The 21,495-nt window shown below is 33.5% G+C and overlaps 2 protein-coding genes across 2 annotated transcripts; one reads left to right on the plus strand and one right to left on the minus strand.

Moving 5' to 3' along the window:
* Positions 1-9,772: 9,772 nt before the first annotated feature.
* Positions 9,773-10,231, minus strand: LOC145604068 (uncharacterized). Its single transcript, XM_081660017.1, has one exon. The coding sequence runs from the start codon at positions 10,229-10,231 to the stop codon at positions 9,773-9,775; it is 459 nt and encodes a 152-aa protein (XP_081516143.1).
* A 4,144-nt stretch (positions 10,232-14,375) lies between these two features.
* On the plus strand, positions 14,376-15,217 carry LOC145604069 (uncharacterized). Its single transcript, XM_081660018.1, has 2 exons — positions 14,376-14,849; positions 15,137-15,217. Exons 1-2 carry the CDS (start codon positions 14,376-14,378, stop codon positions 15,215-15,217), a joined length of 555 nt encoding a protein of 184 aa, XP_081516144.1.
* The last annotated feature ends 6,278 nt before the right edge of the window (positions 15,218-21,495 follow it).

Here is a 21,495-nt window from a genome sequence, read left to right on the forward strand (position 1 = left end):
ATTACATCTGGTTCAGACATCCCTGCAAATCTTGTCAGTACATGTAATCTTCTCGAAGGCTATGCCTGAGTCATTTGATTTTGTCTAAAATTACACTTATCATTTGAAGCTATTTTACTATTTGTTTGAACTACACCTGGCAAATGAGTCATTCGGGTCGGGTCTGGATTGGGTCACTTCGGGTCAGCTAATACTCGAGTAAGGTATGGGTCGGGTCTGGTTTTGGGTCAACTTCGGGTCATGTGTCGGGTTGAGTTCGGGTCGGGTCAATTTTAGGTCAAGTATATTCTGGTCATATTCGGGTTAGGTCAAATCTGGTCTTATCATGATCAAGTTGTTTCATTTGTGGATCAAGCTCAAATCAATATTTTTAAAAAGAGTATATTTTAGTTTATGAGCTTAGCTACGGTAGAAAATGAACAATTTGAGTTATTTTTGGCACAAGACATTTTTTGTTTAATTATATGGTAATTTTAATTCGGGGCATTTTTAGTATTGGGTTTGTTTGGGTCAATTTCGAGTATCGAGTCCATTTGGGTCAATTTCGGGTCGGGTTAACTTCGGGTCGGGTCATGATCGGGTCAACTCCATTTTCAAGTTGGGTCGGGTCATTTTCGGGGTCAATGTTTTCAGATCATGGGTCGGGTCATTCGGGTTGGGTCAACGGTTTTGGGTCAGAATTGCCAGGTCTAGTTTGAACCTTCTTAAATTTACTATCAACATTGCTTTATCTAAACTCATATTGTATACGAAGTATCATTTTGCTTGAGCTCATGTATTTATATTATTTTTTTTAATCGTATTCAAAATAATCAAATAATTTGGAATTGTACCTCATATATGAAATAACCTAAAAAAAAAAAACTTGTGTGAACTTAGGACCTGTTCTCTTAGCTTCATTTCAGTCCAATTTAATTTAGTTCTTAATTTTTTTCTCTCATAAAAAATTCAATTCACTTCAGTAAATCACAACCGACCCTTATTGTATCTTATCTTGAAAAAGACAATATTATTAGTAAAAACAAAATAAAATAAATAGGAACTAGTGACTACAATTAATATCGTCTTTTTTTTTCCTAATAATTTCTTGCGGATCTGTTTATTCATCTTATATAAACTCTTGTCAAAAAAAAAATATTCAAAAAAATGAAAAACTTTTGTATACACCGGATTTACACTAATAATAATGTACATCGAGCAGTATAAGGGTAATTTTTAGCTAATTTTAAGGTAACTTTTGCCTTTTTTTTTATAACTTTAAAGATAATACTATTTTTATATAAATAGACAACAAGAAAAGTTTTATAAAGGTAATTAAATTACATTCAATCACTAATAATTGATTTTTAGTCATTTAAAATGTGATTGTTTACTAATAAAGTATAGATTATCTTTCTTGGGATACTTTTATGCATATATATTGGGATAACTTTTATTCATTTCAAGGGTAACTTTTAATTATTTTACGCTACTTTTATAATGGATCTACAATAAAACACCCGATTTTTTAAAAATTTGTTCAAAAAAAGCGATTTTTATCAACTCAATCTGGCTATCAGGGATCTCTTACTCCGGGGTGCTTAACCTTAGCTTATAAGTTTAGCTAATTTCAATTAATTTAATATAATTTCAAATGAAAACAATACAAAATATGTTTAAAAAATACAAATAAAGTAAAATAAAATAAAATAAAATATGTTTGGAAATATAAATAAGGAAATTTTGACAATTACCACCTTGTGTTATGTCCATTTTAGCAATTACCACCTTCTATTTTTTTTTTAAAAAATTACCACCTATTTTCAAAAACATCAAAAGTTATCACCTTCTTGTCCCCCAACTAGCACGTGATGTCATTTTGGGCCAATTCTTTCCCTTCCCTCCATATTTCCCTCACATTTCTCATTTCTATTTGAATTATCATCTCCCCTTTCACTTTTTTCCCCCAAACCACCAATAATTGTTCGTCAATTTTGATTTGGAGGAGTGAATTGAAGAGTTTCTGAATTTTGGGGGGAAAATAAGTGAATGAGAAGGTAAGAATCGAGTTATGGAAGAGAAATGGGAGAGAAATAGGGAGGAAAAGGAAATAATGAGCCCAAAATGACGTCATGTGGTAGTTGGGAGGCAAGAAGGTAGTAACTTTTGATATTTTTGAAAATAGAAGGTGGTAATTTTCAAAAAGAAAAATAGAAGGTGATAATTGCTAAAATTGACATAACAGAAGGTGGTAATTGTCAAAATTTCCTATAAATAAAACACTTTTTGACAACATTAAATGAACCAAACATAGGCTTAGTCTTAAATTTTCTTAGTAGTCGATCAGTTTGGACAAGTATAATTGGTTGGTGCAGCATTGAATAATAATATGTGGTATTTATTATTGCATGTACAATTAGTTTGCATGTACAATAAGTGAGTTGTACAATTATGAAGATTAAACTGTCTTTTATAATTTGCATTCAGATTCTAGCAGTAAAGAACCTTAATCTAACTTGTACTTTATGCTTTGTAGAAAAGTATGATGGATAGGGTCAATGTGGGAAAGATCACAAATTGGACCAAATACTCTAAAGCTATGCATTCTGATGGAGATAAATGTATAAACGATTTGATTTCTGAAGGAAATGGAAGCGACGTTATGTATATAGCCCTACATCAAGGGAAAGAAGAGTACTTTGAGAAAGCTATTGAAAGAATTCCAAATGTGATATACCAGAAAGACTCAAATGGTGATACTCCATTGCACATTGCTGCAAGGGTACCATCGGATGCAGCAAGGAAAGTGTTGAAGATATCTCTCGAGCATTGGATTCATCACAATAGGCAATCTCTAAGCGTACCGCCGTGGAGGCTGAAAAATTAGAGAGGCAATACAATTTTCCGTGAAGCCGTGCGCACCAGTAACTCCGGTGCAACAAAGATATTGGAGGAATTATGTGTCACCGAAACAATGCTAGACATAAACGACAACGGTGAAACTGTTTTTCATTTGATTGCAAGATACTGCCATCATGTGGACTGTGAGGTTCTGTTCTCGTACTATTCCAAATTTTTACTAAAATCGAAAAATAAATAGCAAAACATTTGTTAAAGGAATTAAAAATAAACTTGATCATCAACCTATGTCATCTTCATGCTTAATTTGTGAATCTAACTGCACTACAAAACATTTAAATTATTCAATTCAATTGTAGGAATAATAATAAATTGAATTAATCAATTATAGTAATGTGATTCGAAAATGAGGTATTGTATTCACTTTTGTTAACTTTATACATATAACATATTTCTTTCGAATAAGCATATGCAGAGTACTATGTTTTACAATTTTGTTTTTTTTTTTTTTTTATTTAATTAGTTATATGTCTGCCATTATTGTATGTTAAACCTCTCAAATTAATTATAAACAATATGCCATTGTTAAAGGTTGAACAACTCAAAGATAATAAAATTATTATTATTTTTTTTTTTAGGAAAGATGATAAAATTAAATTAAGAAGGTGAAGGCATAGTTCTAGATAAAATATTATAAAAGATTTATTTGTTTGATTAATAAAAAAATTTAGAGAAAATCTTTATTTAAGGGAGAAATTTACCTAAAAAATATTTTAGGTAAGAAAATTTTGCAAAAAACCACCTTTTATAAGCAATTTTTTTGCAAGAAACCACCTTATTAATTTTTTTTTTGCAATGACACACCTTAATCAATTTTTTTTTTTTGCAAATCAATACCTTTATGTCGGAAAATGAGGTTTGACCCCATTTTCCAGCGTTGACTACCCCAATCTACCCGCGAAACCACCTCTCTCTCAAGCCCACCCACGAAACCACCTCCCTCCTAAGCCCCACCTACAAAAACCACCCTTTCATAGCGTTGACCACCACAAACACACCCCTTTTTACGGCGTTGACCACCCTAAACACACCCCTTTAACGACGCACGTTGACCACCCTAAACCCTCTGTTGTAGCCCTAGCCACTCTTCTCCCCTCCACTGTCAGTTTCGTGGGAGCAAATGGTGTAGTCAACGCCAAACCCTGTTTTTCGGCATAAAGGTATGGTTTTGCAAAAAAATTTTGATTAAGGTGTGTCTTTGCAAAAAAAATTTATAAGGTGGTTTCTTGCAAAAAAAATGCTTATAAAAGGTTGTTTTTTGTAAAATTTCCTTTAGGTAAACTATTTAAATAGATTTATTTATTTAATAAAAAAATTAACTTATCTTTTCCAAAATTCAATTGATTTAATTCAAAAAACTACATCTTTTCAAAAATTTAATTGATTCAATTAAAGTGATAAAAAATACTCGTATTTTTTAAATCTAAACATAAAAAAATTAGTACTACTTATATTATTTATTTATCGATATACTATGATCAACTTAGTATAGATTAGTCTAATTAAGATTATTAATTATTAATTTACCATATTAGCTCCCGTGCGATACACGAATATAATAAAAGAAACTAGTGTGTATCCCAGGCCATGCCCCAGATTGTTTCTGATTATTTATAATTAGATAAGCACATTCATTCTTTGTTTTTTTTCCCTATTATTTACAGTATATTTTGATAAAACTTATGATTTTGAATGAATAGTGCTCTAGTTTGATTGATTGTGAATTGTATGAATTTGGTTTTTTATTTCTTTTTTTTTTTACCTTTGATCCTTATGTTGTATTTTTATGTCTATTGATGTTATGATTCTAGTACATCAACAACTATTGACTAACTATCGATAAAAAAAAACTATATTTATATTTATATTTTTGAAAACAAAGACATAATATAATTATCAAGATAATTAAAAAACTAAATTAAGTTATTTTAGAACAATATTTTACCAATCTTGCATTTATTATCACAATGAGTGTTAGTAAATAATAGAATTGATTTCAAAAAAAATAGTTGTAATCAAATGCTCTCCAGTCCTTACACAAAAGTATATATGTTTATGTGTTGAATATAAATACATGATTAATCATTTTTTTTGGCGTTTAGGAGCCACAGGGGCGGGAGTGAGAATCGTTCTCAGTATTAACTAAAATCGGGAGGAAAGATCTAACCACTTGAGCTATCCCTCACTCTCAATACGTGATTAATCATTAGTTGAGATGGTAATGTTTTAAATTCACTCTTAGTGGTCTAAAGTTCAAACTTTATGCTAAGCATTTTTGACTTTATTAGTTGAAAGATGGTGATGTGGCGATGAGTTTAATGTAGGAGGGTGCCACGTGACACTTAAACGTTTTTAGGAACGCTTTTTAATATATACTATATAGATAAATTTATAATTGTGTACATTTTCAAGTCATATTATCACTAAAAGTATCTAAATTATTTGTTTTAGAGTTCCAAGAAACAAGTTGTTATTCCTCAACCTGCTACTCTTCTCTTCCTCATTTTCTGTTCTTTTCGAGCTTCACTCAAAGCTAAATACCCAGTTCACTTAAAATCCCCGATTCCCCAATTACAACTTATTAAAAAATAAGTCTAATAGAAGTAAACAAGAATGGTCGTTGGTAACTTATGCAGAAGAAGACTCTTGACTTAAAAGATAAAAAAATACTTCCTCCATTTCTATTTACTGACCCATAGTCTTTGCACATTATTTATAGAGAGGAGAAAGAAATCGTAGTTTGTGGCCCTTATTTCATATGGCTTATTTTATCACCCCAAACGTTATCCTTTATGCATTATGAGGATGATTTTAAACAATTTGTTAGTCAAGTATACTTGCATTATGAAGTTGGGTCAATTAATATGGCATTTTCATTTTTTTTTACGAATGTTAATCAAGTATACTTGTTTCCTGATTATGGTGTTCCATGTTGAAGTAAATAGATTGCACATCATCGCCTACTCCTACAAAACTGCAGCATACATGCGCGATGTAGATGGCTTAACCCCAATCTTAAGAGCAGCACCCTCTGGGCATTCCGGGGTACTTAAAAATATTTACAGCAAATCTCCATCATCAATACGAATAAGTGATTATAGCCGTAGAACGGTGTTGCACCATATATGCACTTCATTCTTAAAAGACGGCATTGGGGATTTAGAATCGCTCTTAAAAAAACTTGGAGATGATTCCATTGTTATGAGTGACCTAATGTCATCACAGGATATTGATGGAAACACACCATTACATGTTGGCATCTTGAATCGTAATTTTGAGGTTGTTCAATGTTTCATCAAACACTACATCAAAGCAAAATCGAACGTGAAGATGAAGGAGTTGCTCGTACACCTGAAGAACAATGATGGAAAGTCAGTATGGGACATGATTTCAAATGGATCAGACATTCCTCCAATCATAGTAATCCATCTCATCAATCTATTTTCATTAATTAGTTACCATAAACATAGAGCCAGACCCAGTTAATATCCGATATTAACATAAGTTGTTAATATCAACAGTAAGAAGTTTTTTTTTATTTTTTAATTTCATCTTCTTCCTCTCAGCGCAACAGCAACACAGTAGCAAACCAGTACACCACCATCACCACACTTACATGAATAATGTAAACACCATCACCACACCTCCATGAACGCCACCAACAATCCCCGTCTTCCATGAATATCGGCAAGACGGCGGCTTCGCCGCTAAATTTAAAGAAAACCCTAACAATTAATACATAAATTAGGGGAATTGGTTAACCCAAAATGGTAAGTAATTTCCGACGGTACTTAAGCTACAACAATGGAGCTTTGTTAATTTTCGATTTGATGAAAATCAAGCGTGAAGAAGCTTCGTGCTGGGTTTTATTGTTGATGAGATTGCTTAGAATATGTTTGAAGAAAGTACAATTGCATCGTTTTGGTGGTTCGACGGGAAATCTTGATAAAGGATTGTGGGTATGGTGGTGGTTGTGGGGGTGGATACTCACAGTCACATCCATTGTAGTAGAAGGTTGAAGATTTAATGAACACTATCCCTGAATAGTTTGTAGAAATGACATTTATACCCTGATATAAACAAACTTTGTTAATATCGGATATTAACTTGTATTTTCTCATAAACGTATATCTTAATTTTGATTATAGACCGGAATAATTATAGCAATGCATTAATCTTTTTGCAGAAAAAACTCATCAATCAATTACTGAGCAGTGTAGATTCTACATTGGATGACAAGCTTTATGATGCAGCTATAAATGGGAATATAGATGTGTTTGCTGAATTAAATCACTATGACCCTAGGCTGAGAGCCCGAACCCCAGATGGAAGTAATGCATTACACGTAGCCCTTCGACATCATCAATTTTCTTTCATTGAGAATGCTCTCAAAGTTTACTTTCACGGAATTAATGAGGAGGACTCGAAAGGAGATACACCTCTACATATTGCTGCAAGGCTTCAACCTTGTGATGATGCATTGAAATTCTTTAAGTCTTGTATTCATATATGGATGAAATGGACTACTCCTTGCCCACCGTGGAAGGTGAGAAATTCAAGAGGGGATACATTTCTTCATGAAGCAGCAAGGGCGGGTAATACTAACATTATTTCTTTCTTTTGGGCGTTGCCGCATAACGATAACAATGAGATCACAGATCACAATGATACATCTTCATTTTGGGCGTCGATTTTGAATCACATTGATGGACTTGATGTGAATAAATCTGCATTAAAAGAATTTGACATTGCAGATGTGAATGATCATGGTGAGACTGTTCTTCATGTGATAGCTAGATACGCCACTTTCGCTGGTATGTTTTTTGTACCTCTTCGTTTTTTTTCTTTTGTAAAAGCTAAGAGGTACACGTGTACCATTAAAAATATTAGAAGGAAAATAAAAGAATCAACTAACAAAATGAGGGCAAATAAGTAAATGAATAATTTAAAGGAAATTTTGACAATTACCACCTTCTACTTTGGTCATTTTAGCAATTATCACCTTGTATTTTTTTTCGAAAATTACCACCTTCTCTTTTGCAAAACACTAAAACTTACCACCTTCTCTCCCTTTAACGGCCACATGACGTCATGCATGGCCCACCAGTTACCTTCCCCTCCCATTTCCATCCTATTTATTTTTCCTAACTCGATTCTTACTTCTCAGTCACTATTTTTCGCCCAAAAATTCCACAAATCTTCATCTCTCTCCTCCTAATCAAATTTTATCAACAATTAGCTGTGGTTACTGCAACATGACTTTGATTCCGAAAAGGCTGGTATGTTTTCTTCATCATAATCTTTGTTTTTTGGGGGTATCAATTTCTGTTAGGGTTTGTGGTTGCGATTTTGGGGATTATGGTAATGTAGTTGAAATTAGGGTTTTACGATTTCAATTAGGGGTTAGGGTGTTCAATTGGTGAACTAATTAACCACAATTTATGAATAATTACCTGGTTCTGTAACTTATAACCACAATTGGTGAACTAATAATGAAGTAATTAACTAATTAACCACAATTTATGTTTTTTTGCAGACTGAATTTCACATCTACAAGTGTGGGTATCCTGCTTCAAATTTGACTTTGTGGACCAAGCAGAATCCAGGGAGAAGGTTTCAAGCTTGCCAATTTTATGAGCAGGACACTGATAGTAGGGGTTGTGACTATTTCAAATGGGTGGACCTTGAAATGACTGAATGGCAAAAGGATGTGACTAATTCACTCATGGCTGATGTGAATGCTCAGAAGCTGGAGTTGAGGATGATGAAGAAGGAAATGGATGATGTGAAAGCTGAAAAAAGAAGCCTTGCACTTGAGAATGAAGCACTGAAGAAGGAGGTCAAGTTCATGAAGAAGCATGGACTCATGCTCCCTGCATTTTGATGTGTGCTAGTGTTTGTGGTTGTTGTTGTCATTCTATTGTTAGAAAAACCTTTTTGGTTTTTTTCTTTTGTTGAATTAGGAATAAATTAGGCAATGTTTTGCCTAGAATGAAGTGTATTGTATTGAATGAAAAAAATGTATCTTTTGGATCCTTAAATGAAAAATGACACTTTCATTCACTTTCTTGTGTGTTGCTTAATGCTTTTACATTTTGTATGCAACATAAACCAAATAAAATGAGCATAAAAATTAAACCATAATGGGCATGCACTTTAATTAATCATGGTAATCATAAGATTTTTCAACAAAATACCATTGTTTCCAAAAGCATACATGTGGTGGTATAACCATTGTTCCCAAAAAATTACAGACCACTTAAGTGCATTAGAAATTGTTAAAACATACCCCACTCCTACTTGTACAAGCTACCTAGAGACTTTGTCTTTCCTTTCCTAACAAGCCTCTTCTCCCTAGCCCTGCTTGGTGTTTGTTGATGTGGTTGAGGTTGGTTCTGACTTTGCTAAGTCAATTGAATTGGGTGGTCAACAGCAGAATGTGAAGCATGCTGAGAAGAAGAAGCAGCAGCAGCAGTAGAAGCTTGCTGGGATCCACTTGCAGCCACCTGTCACATAGAACAGAACATAATTAGATCCTGAAATAGTGTGTAAAAGCTTGACAACCTTAGGCTAAATAGATTACCTTACTCAATGCCCTAACTTCCCTCTTCTTCCTTTGCTCTTTAACCCAAGGTGTGTCTGAAGGAGGTCTTCCACCTTTGTCAACTTCTTTGACCAGCTCAACAACAGCTTCATTCTTGCAGGTCTTCTTGTTGTGACCCAATTGCTTGCACTTGCTACATCTTGTAGTCTTTTTAGGAGGGGCAGCCTTATCTTGATCTTCACGTTGCTCTTTCTTCCTTTTCCTTGACTTAGGTCTTCCTGGTAAGATCCTTATGGTAGGAGGCAATGGTTTCCTGAATCCCATCTTCTCCTAGTGCTTAGCACCTGGTACTGGAAGTATAGGAGTGCCATAAGCTTGCAGATAAGTCTCCCTACTGTATGCCTCATCAACATAATCATTTGGATCTACTCTTTTATCCATCAAACAAGCATAGGCATGTATGCAGGGAATTCCAGTGAGCTGCCAATGGTAGCATGTATAGGTCCTTTCTTGGATATCAACAACAACTTGGTCACCACCAAACTCCACCTCATAGTTGTCATCCCTTGACAGCTGCACAATGCATCCTCTAGCCACATGTTCAATCCTTTCAAGTGTCTTGGTGATGTAGGACATATTCTTCCCATTTAGTTTTTGCACTCCCTCCCATTTCTCATTACACCTCCTCATCATATACCTTCTCATCCACTCCATTTGAGTGAGAATAGGTTTATCTCTTGCCTCCCTTATCACTGAGTTGAATGTTTCACACATGTTGTTCAGCAACATGTTTGTTCAGCAACATGTTTGACTTGCAATTGGTTGAGAAGGCATGCCTACACCAATGCCTTGTTGGGATGTTCACGAAGTATTCATATGCATCTTCATTGAGAAATTTGATACTCTCCATTGCAATTTCATGATCAACCTTGAAAGACAGAAGAAAATAAGAAAAAAAAAAAAAAAGAAAAATAATGCTGAATTTACAAGAACAGGAGGAACAGGGCATATATCAATGTTGTTGCCCTTGCTGCTTGCCAAAATAGGTCTTTGAAAAGGGTCCTAGTGAACTGAAGCTTGAAGTTTGCCCAGATATGTCTTACACAATATCTGGTTTCTGCTTTGGGCACTACTTGGTTAAATGCTTCAAGTAATCCCTATTGGAAAAGACACACAAACACACATCCAATTAGTAACATGTTAAGTAAGCAAATTCAGCAATTGTAATTGAAAAAAATGTATGTAAATGAAGCTGGAATGCCTTCTGTCACATAAAGGTCCATCCTTCACCTTCCTCACCAGACAAGTCTTTCATCAGCATTTGCAGAAACCAAACCCAAGTTTCAGTGTTTTCCACCTCCACAGTTGCCCAAGCAAATGGAAATATGTTGTTGTTTCCATCCTTCCCAACAGCAACTAAAATCTGTCCTGGGTATGCACCTTTCAAGTGACAGCCATCAACCCCTATGATAGGCCTACACCCCTTTGTAAACCCCTCTATCAAGCCATTTAGAGCCATATACATTCTCATGAATATAGGTGGCTCTGGCCCATCCAAACCATCAACTGCTACCCCCACCCTACTGCCCTTGTTGTATTTGGTAATTGTTTTCCCATAATCCCAAACTCTCTCATATTCTTCAGCTGCAGAACCATAGATCTTGTGCTTTGCCCTAGCTCTAGCCAACCATGCAGTCCAATAAGTGATTTTAATCCCAGTTTCAATTAACACCATCTGCCTAAAAGCTTTCAATTTCCAACTAGGATCAGCTTTCCAGTGCTCTATGTACTTATCTCCTAAGTACTCTGAATTCATCTTCTTGTTTACTGTTGTTCTTACACAAGTGTGGTCTAGTCTCATAGAATAGATTACCCAGTAACTTTCCCCAGGATTGAACCTAACATACACTGTGAAAGGGCATTGGTTTTCACAGCTACACATGGGTTTTCTACAAGCCTTTGGATTCCATGGACACCCACATTTGAACATACTGTAAGTCCTAATTCTAGACTTATCATTGTGCAAGAAATAAAAGTCATACATATTTTCTACAGAATGTTGTCTTAAAGCTTGCCTAGCAACTGTACTTGAAGTAAACCTCAGCCCCACCTTCAATGTAATTGGTTTGCTGAAATCAGTTAGGGCATTAAATGTTGTGTATGGTTCATTTTCAGAATCTGAACCATGCAAGCTCCTTAGCTCCTCAGAATCATCACCTTCTTCTTCTCTCACTTCTGCCCTGCCTTGACCTGGAACCCCATCTCTTCTAAGCCCCTCTGCTAAACTGCTCTGTACCTCCTGCAATATACCATCCCCTCCTTTGCTTGCAAAAAATTCATCAACATTCAATTCACACTCTTCTTCACCAAGATTCCAATCAACATCTAGATCACTTGGCTCAGAACTAGATGAGCCAGATTCTTTGTCATCCTTTTCAAACAATCTCCTCTTTGTCTTCTTCACCTTCTTATGCTTATCAACCTTATCATGTTTCCTTGCCTTGATCACTTTCTTACCCTTTCCTTTCTGTGCAACATGCTTCACCCTAGGACTAGATCTAATCCCTTTCAAAGTGTTCACATGCCAATTGAACTCTCTCTCTAATATCAACACAGCCTCCTCAACCTCCCTAGGTTTTCTGATGGGTTTTAATTTCTGAGGTTTGGGCTTGGAAATTGGTTGTGTAGTAGGCAAGTTGGGCTGAGATTGAGCTACAGTTGGGCCTTGCTGGTTGGGCCCAGGTTCACTAATTGTGAGGGATGTCAATTTTGTCCTATATGTTGGCATACTCAAAGGAAAAGATTCTGGTGTGGGCACCAAAACAGGCTCAATTGTGCAATACAACTCCACTATCCCCATCTTATCAACAGTGTCCAGGAATTTGTCAATGTCCAAATCTTCCTTAAACTCTCTCCTCCCACTGCCAAGAGTTCTTCCCTTCAGCCTATACCATATCTTAAACCTTTGGGGAACCTCCATTCCTGCACTCCTAAACCCAATAGCAGTAGTATATCTGAGTGTTGAAACCCTCATGTCTCTCACACTAACTCCAGTAGTTAAATATGTCCAACCACCTTGATACTCTACAACCCTCCTATTTTTATGAGTCTTAGTAACAAATTCACCTCCTAATCTAACCCTTAAATCAACAAACTTGGGATATATACTTTCTTCCATACTACAGCACCCAATGAAATAAAAAAAGCAAACAATATATAATCAATTGCTTGTGGTCAACAACATACACACCAAGCACAGTAAACAACAAAAATATAAGCATGCATAACAATTTTAAGCAATATTCTAATGCCAGACCAACCAATACTCAAATCGAAACATGCAACTTTCAATTTTTAATTATTTCCACTAATTAAACAAATCAAAACCCTAATTTACAACTAATTGATGAATATAAAACCAGATTGCACAAATTAACATGAAAATACAATGTCAAGTTCTAGGGTTTGTCAATTACACTTTACAGCAAAAAATTACCTCGCTTTTTAACTCAGTTTTGCAATTTCCGAACAGAAAAAGCTCCTAGCTTGGTCCCCCCTTCAACAATGACGTCTCAAACCCTATGCTAGCCTCTTACAGCTCCAGGAATAATGTACTATTCTGGGCAATTTAGCAAGTACTTTGACCAAGAATAATGAGGAGAGAGAGAGGAAGTGACAAGAGAGAGTAAAATCTCAGAAATTTTTAGGTGGGTGAGGATGAATTGATGACATTAATGGTGAATGAGAGAGAAGAGAGACAGGGGAGAAGAGTGTCGAAATAGAAATGAAAATAAGGAGGGAAATGGGAGGGGAAGGTAACTGGTGGGCCCTACGTGACGTCACATGGCAGTTAAAAGGGGAGAAGGTGGTAAGTTTTAGTGTTTTGCAAAAGAAAAGGTGGTAATTTTCAAAAAAAAAATACAAGGTGGTAATTGCTAAAATGACCAAAGTAGAAGGTGGTAATTGTCAAAATTTCCTAATTTAAAGGGTATAATTTTCCTAACACAAATTATAAGAATTATCTCAAAATTTTAAAAAGATAAGGAAGAAAATACCAAAAAAAAAAAAAAAAAAAAAGAATGAATATTTCATGTAGTAAAACTACAAGAATTACTATATTATTAAGCGTCTATTCTGTTCACCTTAAATTCACTTATTTCAGGTGTAATAAGTTCAATTAAGTCAGAAAAATTCGGTCAGGTTTAATGAATTATGATAAAATTACCCAAGTACAAATTACAACTAAAATAAGTTTTAATAACAACTAATGAATTGATAAATTCAGATTAATTCAAACAAGTTAAGATAAGTTCAAATCAATCAATATTAGGTGGATAGAACACAACATAACTATCTCGAATATAAAATGCACAAACTTTCTTATCAAGGTTACAGGGGTTAGATTAGTTTTATGGAGGATACTCAGTTAGTGTTATCAAGGTTACTTTCTTATTTTACAAGAGGTCACATGGTGTGGCATGGCACATACAAAACACAGTGAATAAAATATTTTAATAAGATGACATAATTTAACAATAAGAATTATTTTATGATCTTAAATTTATTTTTAAAATTATAGCTAGAAAAGTTTGCCTCAATCATGTCATATTCATGTAATAAAAATGTATTTATATCTTGATAACGAAAGATGAAAAAACAATCATGTGACATTTATAAAAAAAAAAAAAAAAAGTCCAACTAACAAAAGAATTTAATTTTATGGAAACACTATTCTGAATGAATTTTTTAAAACCAAATAAGAAAATAATTCATTTTTCTTGAACAATAGAGTTCAAATTATTTAAGGACACAACTTTACAAAAGTATTTGATGCAGTGATGCTTATAAAATGTAGTTGGATATGGCTCAACAACTAAATACGGAGTATTAGTTATTTTTATTCTATTATTGACCAAGAAACTAGTACTGATAAATGTATAATGTTGTAGCAAAGGATTTTCTAGAGAAACATTCTCAACAGGTGAAATCGCTAGTTTACAAGCGTGATTATGAGGGCTTCAGTCCTGTTTTAAGAGCAGTACAAAGTGGCCGACTCGGGATGGCTAGGCTTCTTGTTCAACAATCCCCTCCATCCGTTGAGCTAAGAGATGATAAAGGCCGAACAATTCTGCACCACCTAAGAGCTTTGGTAGTAGACCTTGCTGATGATTTGAGAGATATATTACTAGTCTGGAAGGATTTCTTCGAGTATTCTGAGGTTGATAGTCTTAGAATTGTACAAAATGAGGATGGGAACACACCCTTGCATTTAGCCATTATTGATGCCGATTATACTAAAGCGAAATTTCTCATGGAAGTGTGTCACCAATCAGAAAACAAACAGGAATTAAACATTGTTAACAATGATGGTCATACAGTTTTCGATCTACTCTCAACACGAACCATGGTGCGTAATGCTTCAACTCTCTCCTTTTCAATATGTATGTGTCTTTGTGTTTATGGTTTTAGTCATTTTGTTAGAAGTGTGGTCATATCTAGATCAAACGAAAGGAACAACAATAAGGCTTTTTTATTTTTTTTGAATAGACATTATGGCTATTTTGTTGTTAACTACCTTTTATAAACCATATAAGTTCTAGCATAGTTTTTGTCAACGGACGACTATTTTCGAATATGATAAAGAGGGCTGCCCAGTTAATCTTCATGATTAACGTTTTTTGTCAATCTTTGCAGCCACGTCAGCGTGTTGGCTTTGAGGGAGCCCAGTCAGCAATCAAGTCAGCAGCCCAGTCACATGTTGAAGAAGACACTTAGATGGATGTCGATAACGGCTCCGTCACTTCTTTTTTTTTTCTTTTTTTTAATTAATTTTTTATTTTAAAATTGCTTAGTCAAAAGATGAATTAATTGTTGGTATTGACCATGCAAATACAAGGCTTTCACTCATATTTCTTCCCAACCAAGCATCATTTCTTGATTACAAAAATTCAAAAACAAAAAACTTGAGTGAGCGATTGAGAACGGAAAGATGGTGAGGAAAAATCAACATCACAAGTCCGAACAAATGGTGCAATCGTTTGTTTAAAGTTATCTTTGTAAGTTATTTAAATTTGTATTATTATTAAAGGATTTTTTGATTGCATGTAATATGAATAAATAAACCTATACTAAATGATTATTTCCCTAAAAAAAATGATTATTTGAAACATTTTGTAATCAATTATAATTAAAATGGACAATATTGAGAAATTTAGATCGATGAAGTTTATAATATGTGTGGCAATTGGTCATTTATTTTATTGTGGGAAAATGCTTAATTAGATAGAAAATAGAAGTGATTGACTTGATTCTCTTTTTTTGGGCTTAACACCAATATATAAAATACAAGGTAATCCTAATAGATAGGATTAGGAAACTAAAATAAGGAAAAGATATCAAAAACATTAACTAGGCTTAAAACAATTCCGTCTATTTTTTTTTTTTTTTTTTTTTTTTTTTTGAGCATCTTGATTGTTTTTTAGCATCTTGATGCTAGGCTTAAACAATTTCGTCTATTTTTTTTAAAACAGAAACAAAAATGGGATTAAAGTAATAGTTTAAATGGGACTACATATATTTTAATGGGATTAAAAATAATCACAAAAATGGTAGCCCGGATGAAATAACTTCAAGTTAAATTAATTGTTTGTTGAATTTTAATATTAATTATTGTTAATAATTTGTACACATATATAATTGATTTGGTGTCATTATAGCTAAGAATTAGTTGATTGAAAGTTTGGAATTATAATTGCATTCTTTCGTGAAAAAATAACAATTAGTGTGAGTGATGAAATTTACTATAATATTCAAAATCTATTTTAATAAAAGTCAAGCAACATTTGCTTGTTGATCTATACAAATAAAGAAAGTTAATATACAAAGGGAATATGCCTCCTTCTTCCCAAATCATATCTGCCATTTGTGGGGTAATTACATTGAAACAAATTTGCATGAATTAATGAATGATGAAGTTTATATGTGAAAAGGGAATATGCCTCCTTCTTCCCAAATCATTCTTGTGTTTATATGTTTTGCTACTTTGTTTGGATTCTAAGACCTGTTTTCTTGGTTGTTTTTGAGCATCTAGATGCTTGATCTTTTATTGTATCTGCTTTAATTTGTATTACATTGAACCTTGTTTTTATTTAAGTTGAACATGCAAATAATGAGATAATTTTGTCATATGATTAAGAAGCCAAACGTGTTTATTTGGTTGGTCCAATTTGGCAATTGCCAGCTAAATGGACATTTAGTGTTTGTATCCATAAATAGAATTTCATAATAATTAAATTAGTGTATATACATTTAGTGTTTGTATCCATAAAAAAGAAGTGAAAGCATAAATCAGACACAGGAGAATACAATTGCAGATCTTGATATGGATATTGCAGATTTGTTTCCTCCTAGTGATGTGACAGTGAAGGATCCCATATTAAACAAAAAACCTCGTGGTAGGCCGAAGGGATCTAGAAATAAAACTCTCGCAGAGATGGGTTTCAAAAAATCAGGCAACAATAAGAAGAGTGCAGCAACAGGGAAAACAAAGAACAAAATCAAACTCAGCAATAATAATTGTAGAGGGAAGGTGACTAATGAATCAATGGTCAAAGGGAAGAAATATGGTAGTAAGGGTCAAGTGAAGAAAAATAACCCTACCACAGGAAAGTCAAAAGTCAAAGACAAGGATAACACTACCAAAGGGTCTGCCAAGTGTAAGCTGACAAAGAAGTCAACAGTCAAAGACAAGGAAAAAAGAGTCAAGGTAACAATAAACAATTTATAATGATAGTTTATTATTATTAATAAATTAATCCATATAAGTTTTGTTAACGTTAACATTGATTTTTGAATTGTAGGTGCATAAGGTTAAATTGCTTGAGGATTTGGTGCCGTTAGTGGATCTTACAAAAAAGGTAAGATAAGGAAAAAATATGTTCTATAAAAGCCATACGTTTAATGTAACTTGTAACTAACTCCGTACAATTTTGTTTTTATAGAATAAGCGTAAGGGGACAAAAGAGATGAACATTGGTCGTCCTTCAAGTGATGGAGCAAAGAAAAGACGCACTTAAATTGATGTGGGGAGCATCCAAGATTTCCTTTCTTGACAGATTTTAATGTTTCGTTACATAGACTTTGGCTTACAAGTTTTTACCTTTCACTTGAAAGGGTTTTTCTTGTTTTAAGCACCTTAGGATTTCTTTATTAGTTTTGGTTGTCTATGTAATACCATCATACTTATGGATTTGGATTTGACTTATGGATTTGGATTTGGTATGCTTTGCTTAATATCAGACTTTGCTTTGCTTAAAATACCATAAACTTTGGAAGCAACCAAGTTGCTCAATTATCATTTATACTAGAATAAGTAACATAATGAAAGGATTAGAAGCCTAGCTCAAATGATTAGGATAAATTATTAAGATATCTCTAGAAATATAGCAAACTAATTAAGTGGGATTGGCTTGTATATGTGTCAAGGTGTTATGAATTCATAATCTTTGTTACCATTGAATTCATAAATCAGCGAATAGATAATTCTGACTATATCTTGATAAATTGAGTAGAACAACAAATTCATGGTGCTAGCACTACAACAAAAACTAGAATAAGAAACGCAAGATATAGAACGGTTGACATAGATAGGCGATCTCCAAGATTATATAGAACGTCTGTCTAAGTTAACCGTTCTATTTGATTTATTTATTATTTTTATTAAATTGTAATTTTATTATATAGAACGCATTTCTTAGTTAACCGTTCTATTTGATTTAAAAAAAAAAAAAAAAAACTAGCAAACCCTATTTCATACCTTGTGGATTTGAACGCCTTTCTCATTTTCTCAAACCCTATCTCATTCTATTAGCCGTTAATGGCTTCTTTCCCTTTCCCTTCTTCAATTTTTTTTTCTAATCTGGTTTAGAGTTCCTTGCTTGCTCTAACCCTAACTCCATCACATACTCTTATTGCAAAACACCCATCTTGTCTTCTGTCAAAAATGCCCAAATTTGGACCTTCGACAATGGCAGAACAACCGGCAACAAAGACAAAACTCAAAGATTATCTCCCCTGAACGATTATGGCTGTCCGATTTCCACACTCCAATTTCAATTCTTCCATCAATGATTTCGTTAAGAAGGTCAACTTCTCTCTCCCCTCTTCGATTTTACATTAATTAACATCAATTTCGAATTTATTTTCAAATTCTTATGAGCATAAGTTTTTGTTTGAAAATGTGTTAATGACTTTAAATTGGAGTTCTGTTAGTTCATTTTAATTATCACGTATTTTGTGTTTATTCTTTCGCCACATCTATTTTTATTTGTTAATTGTTCATCCGATTAATGTGACATCTTTTGATTTTAATCATTGAATTTTTGTGTTTGTTGATTAATTTTGAAATGATGTTTATTTTTGTGTTCAGTTATTGTTCTGTTTTGTTATTGATAAGATAGATCGTTCATCTACTGTTTGTTAACATACTATTGTTAAAGAGTTTTTTTTTTTTTTTTTTTTTATTATCAATGTATCTCATATGATTGAACATACTATTGATTTATAACTTCTTTTTTTTTTTATTTCAACAGATTCATCGGACATAATCGGACATAAAGGGAGAAGAAATTCTTAAAGATCTTCCTGGAATCATTTATCAATATCATGTTCTTCAATTTTTATTCACATGAATTGTAACAAAATGCACTATGTACTGGAGATGTATTTAGTTGAATATAAAGTTTGTTTTTATTTAGTACTCCGTATTTGATTGACTTCGTGTTTTACAATTTAAATTCAATTTGATTTATTGATTGATGATGTAGATTAGTGTGGATCCAACCTCCGTGTTGCAAAATTATTATATATTTTTTTTTAAAAAAAAAAAAAATCATCAAAGAGAACGGTTATATTAGCTAACCGTTCTCTTTTATTCATTTTTTATAAGCATATGAAGTAGGAAAGAGAACAGTTATCTTTTGCATATAGAACGCTTCTTGTACCCGTTCTCTTTTCCCTTGCATATAGAACGCCTCTTGTGACCGTTCTATAAACTTTACACATCGCTTAGCAGAAGAACGCCTCTGAGATGTTCTATAAGGCCTATTTCAACCGTTCTCTAATCCCTTTTTTGTAGTAGTGTAGGTAGTTCTACTTATATGTCTTAAAATCAAACTATTCAGTTCATTTGTAAGAATTGTGTACTTTAGAGGTACCATGTTATCCACAAACACTATAACACTAAATCACCATATTCATTGTATCCCCTTCCCAATTTCCAATTTCATGCCTCCCTTTTAAAATAGTTTTCAGATTGTTGGGATAAAGTAATTTAATTAAGACTCATTTCCTCATAGCTCTAGCAATCCCTGTCCATAAAGACTCTGACCACACAAGGAAATTTAGCATCCAATTTTTCAAGTCATAAATTCCAAAATAAAAAACAAAAAAAAAAAATTGCACGGATAATGTCTGAAAATGCAAATACAAGAGCTTCCAACCAAGTAGAACAATACTTTACATTATCAAACTGTCTAATATTAATATTAAGTGCAACGGATCATGTCCTATTATGCAAAAACAACACGTCAACACCCATCAACCATTGAGAGTCATAGACTTGCTACTAGGTAAGTAATGTCCAAAATACATACAAAAACCATCTTGTCAACTACGAAGGATCAAGTGAATGTAAGGCTAAAATATGTGGGATCCGTACCTTCCAACTCAACAAAAGCCTTTTCATCTTGTACGACCCCTTCACCCTTAATCATTTCCGACACTCCTTTCTTGATGTCGCAAGTCATAATCCTGTTGTTGATATCAAACGTAATACGCATTGTTGCATTCCACCACTTAGTCACATACAATTCAACTTCTGTCGGGTCTTCAAATTCTTGGAAATGTGCACGGGCAAAGTGCACCGGAATGTTCTGATTTACATTAAACATAAATATTAAATAGGATAGGATAAAGACATTAAATTAATAGCAAACAAAAGAAGAATAATATCAATTCAATTAGAATTCGGATAAGATAGAATAAACTCACGATTTTAGGTTTGTCCATGTAACCCTTGGAGAAGGTGAATTCAAAAGAAGGTAGTTTTAAAAAAACCTCCATGGGCACATACTCGGTAGAGTCGACGTCACTTATTGAACCGTCATTGTCTATGAGTACAAAAGGGTCCACTACAGTGATTTCTTCATTGTCACGCCAAATCCTAACCATATACAGCATTTCATCATCGTCTTCTAAGGTTAATAGGATGCGGTCTTGCATTTTTAAATTGTTTGAGTTGACAAACTCCCTCCATCCCTGTTCTAAAAATGTTTCGAACTTCCCTGGACCCGTAAATACATGTCTAAAACGCACGGGGTACACCTTCTTCTCAGTACCTCGGTGAAGATGTAACACACGATCTGTAACATCATTCTTCACCCATACTTCTTGCACCTCTCTATTCATTCGCTTTGGGACATGCTGGTAACATTTAAATATTAGTTCAATACTACCAATGCATAAGGGTTTAAAAAAAAGTTCCAATGTAGAGTGAAGAAACTACACTAGGCAAACTCACCACTTTTGAAAACTTCTAAGGAGTATCGAGCCTGACTTCTAATCGCCAAAGTGACATTGACCTTTTTTAGCACTACAATTATGAATGTACAAATTTTAAGCAATGCATATAGGACAAGCAATAATTGATAATGTATACATGTACTATGAAATACTATTAACTTATTAAGTACAAATTCCCAAATGTACAAATTTAAGGCAATACATAAAGACAAGTAAAATTGGTAGGAATAAGGAATATAAATATTACATGTACTATTAAGTACAAATTCCCAAATGAATGTCAAAATGGGACAACAATCCCCACAAATAACCACATCTTGTTGCTAATTTTATCAACAACAGCAAGAATCAATTAACATTTTATTCACATATAATCACTAAACCCATTTCTTTGCCATATTCATAATAATATACTGCAAGCTTTAAGCCAACACCTTCCTAACTAAGCTAAAAAAGAAAGTGACACTATTATT

The sequence above is a fragment of the Chenopodium album genome, chromosome 22, assembly GCF_948465745.1.
Source record: "Chenopodium album chromosome 22, dcCheAlbu1.1, whole genome shotgun sequence".
NCBI lineage: Eukaryota > Viridiplantae > Streptophyta > Magnoliopsida > Caryophyllales > Amaranthaceae > Chenopodium > Chenopodium album.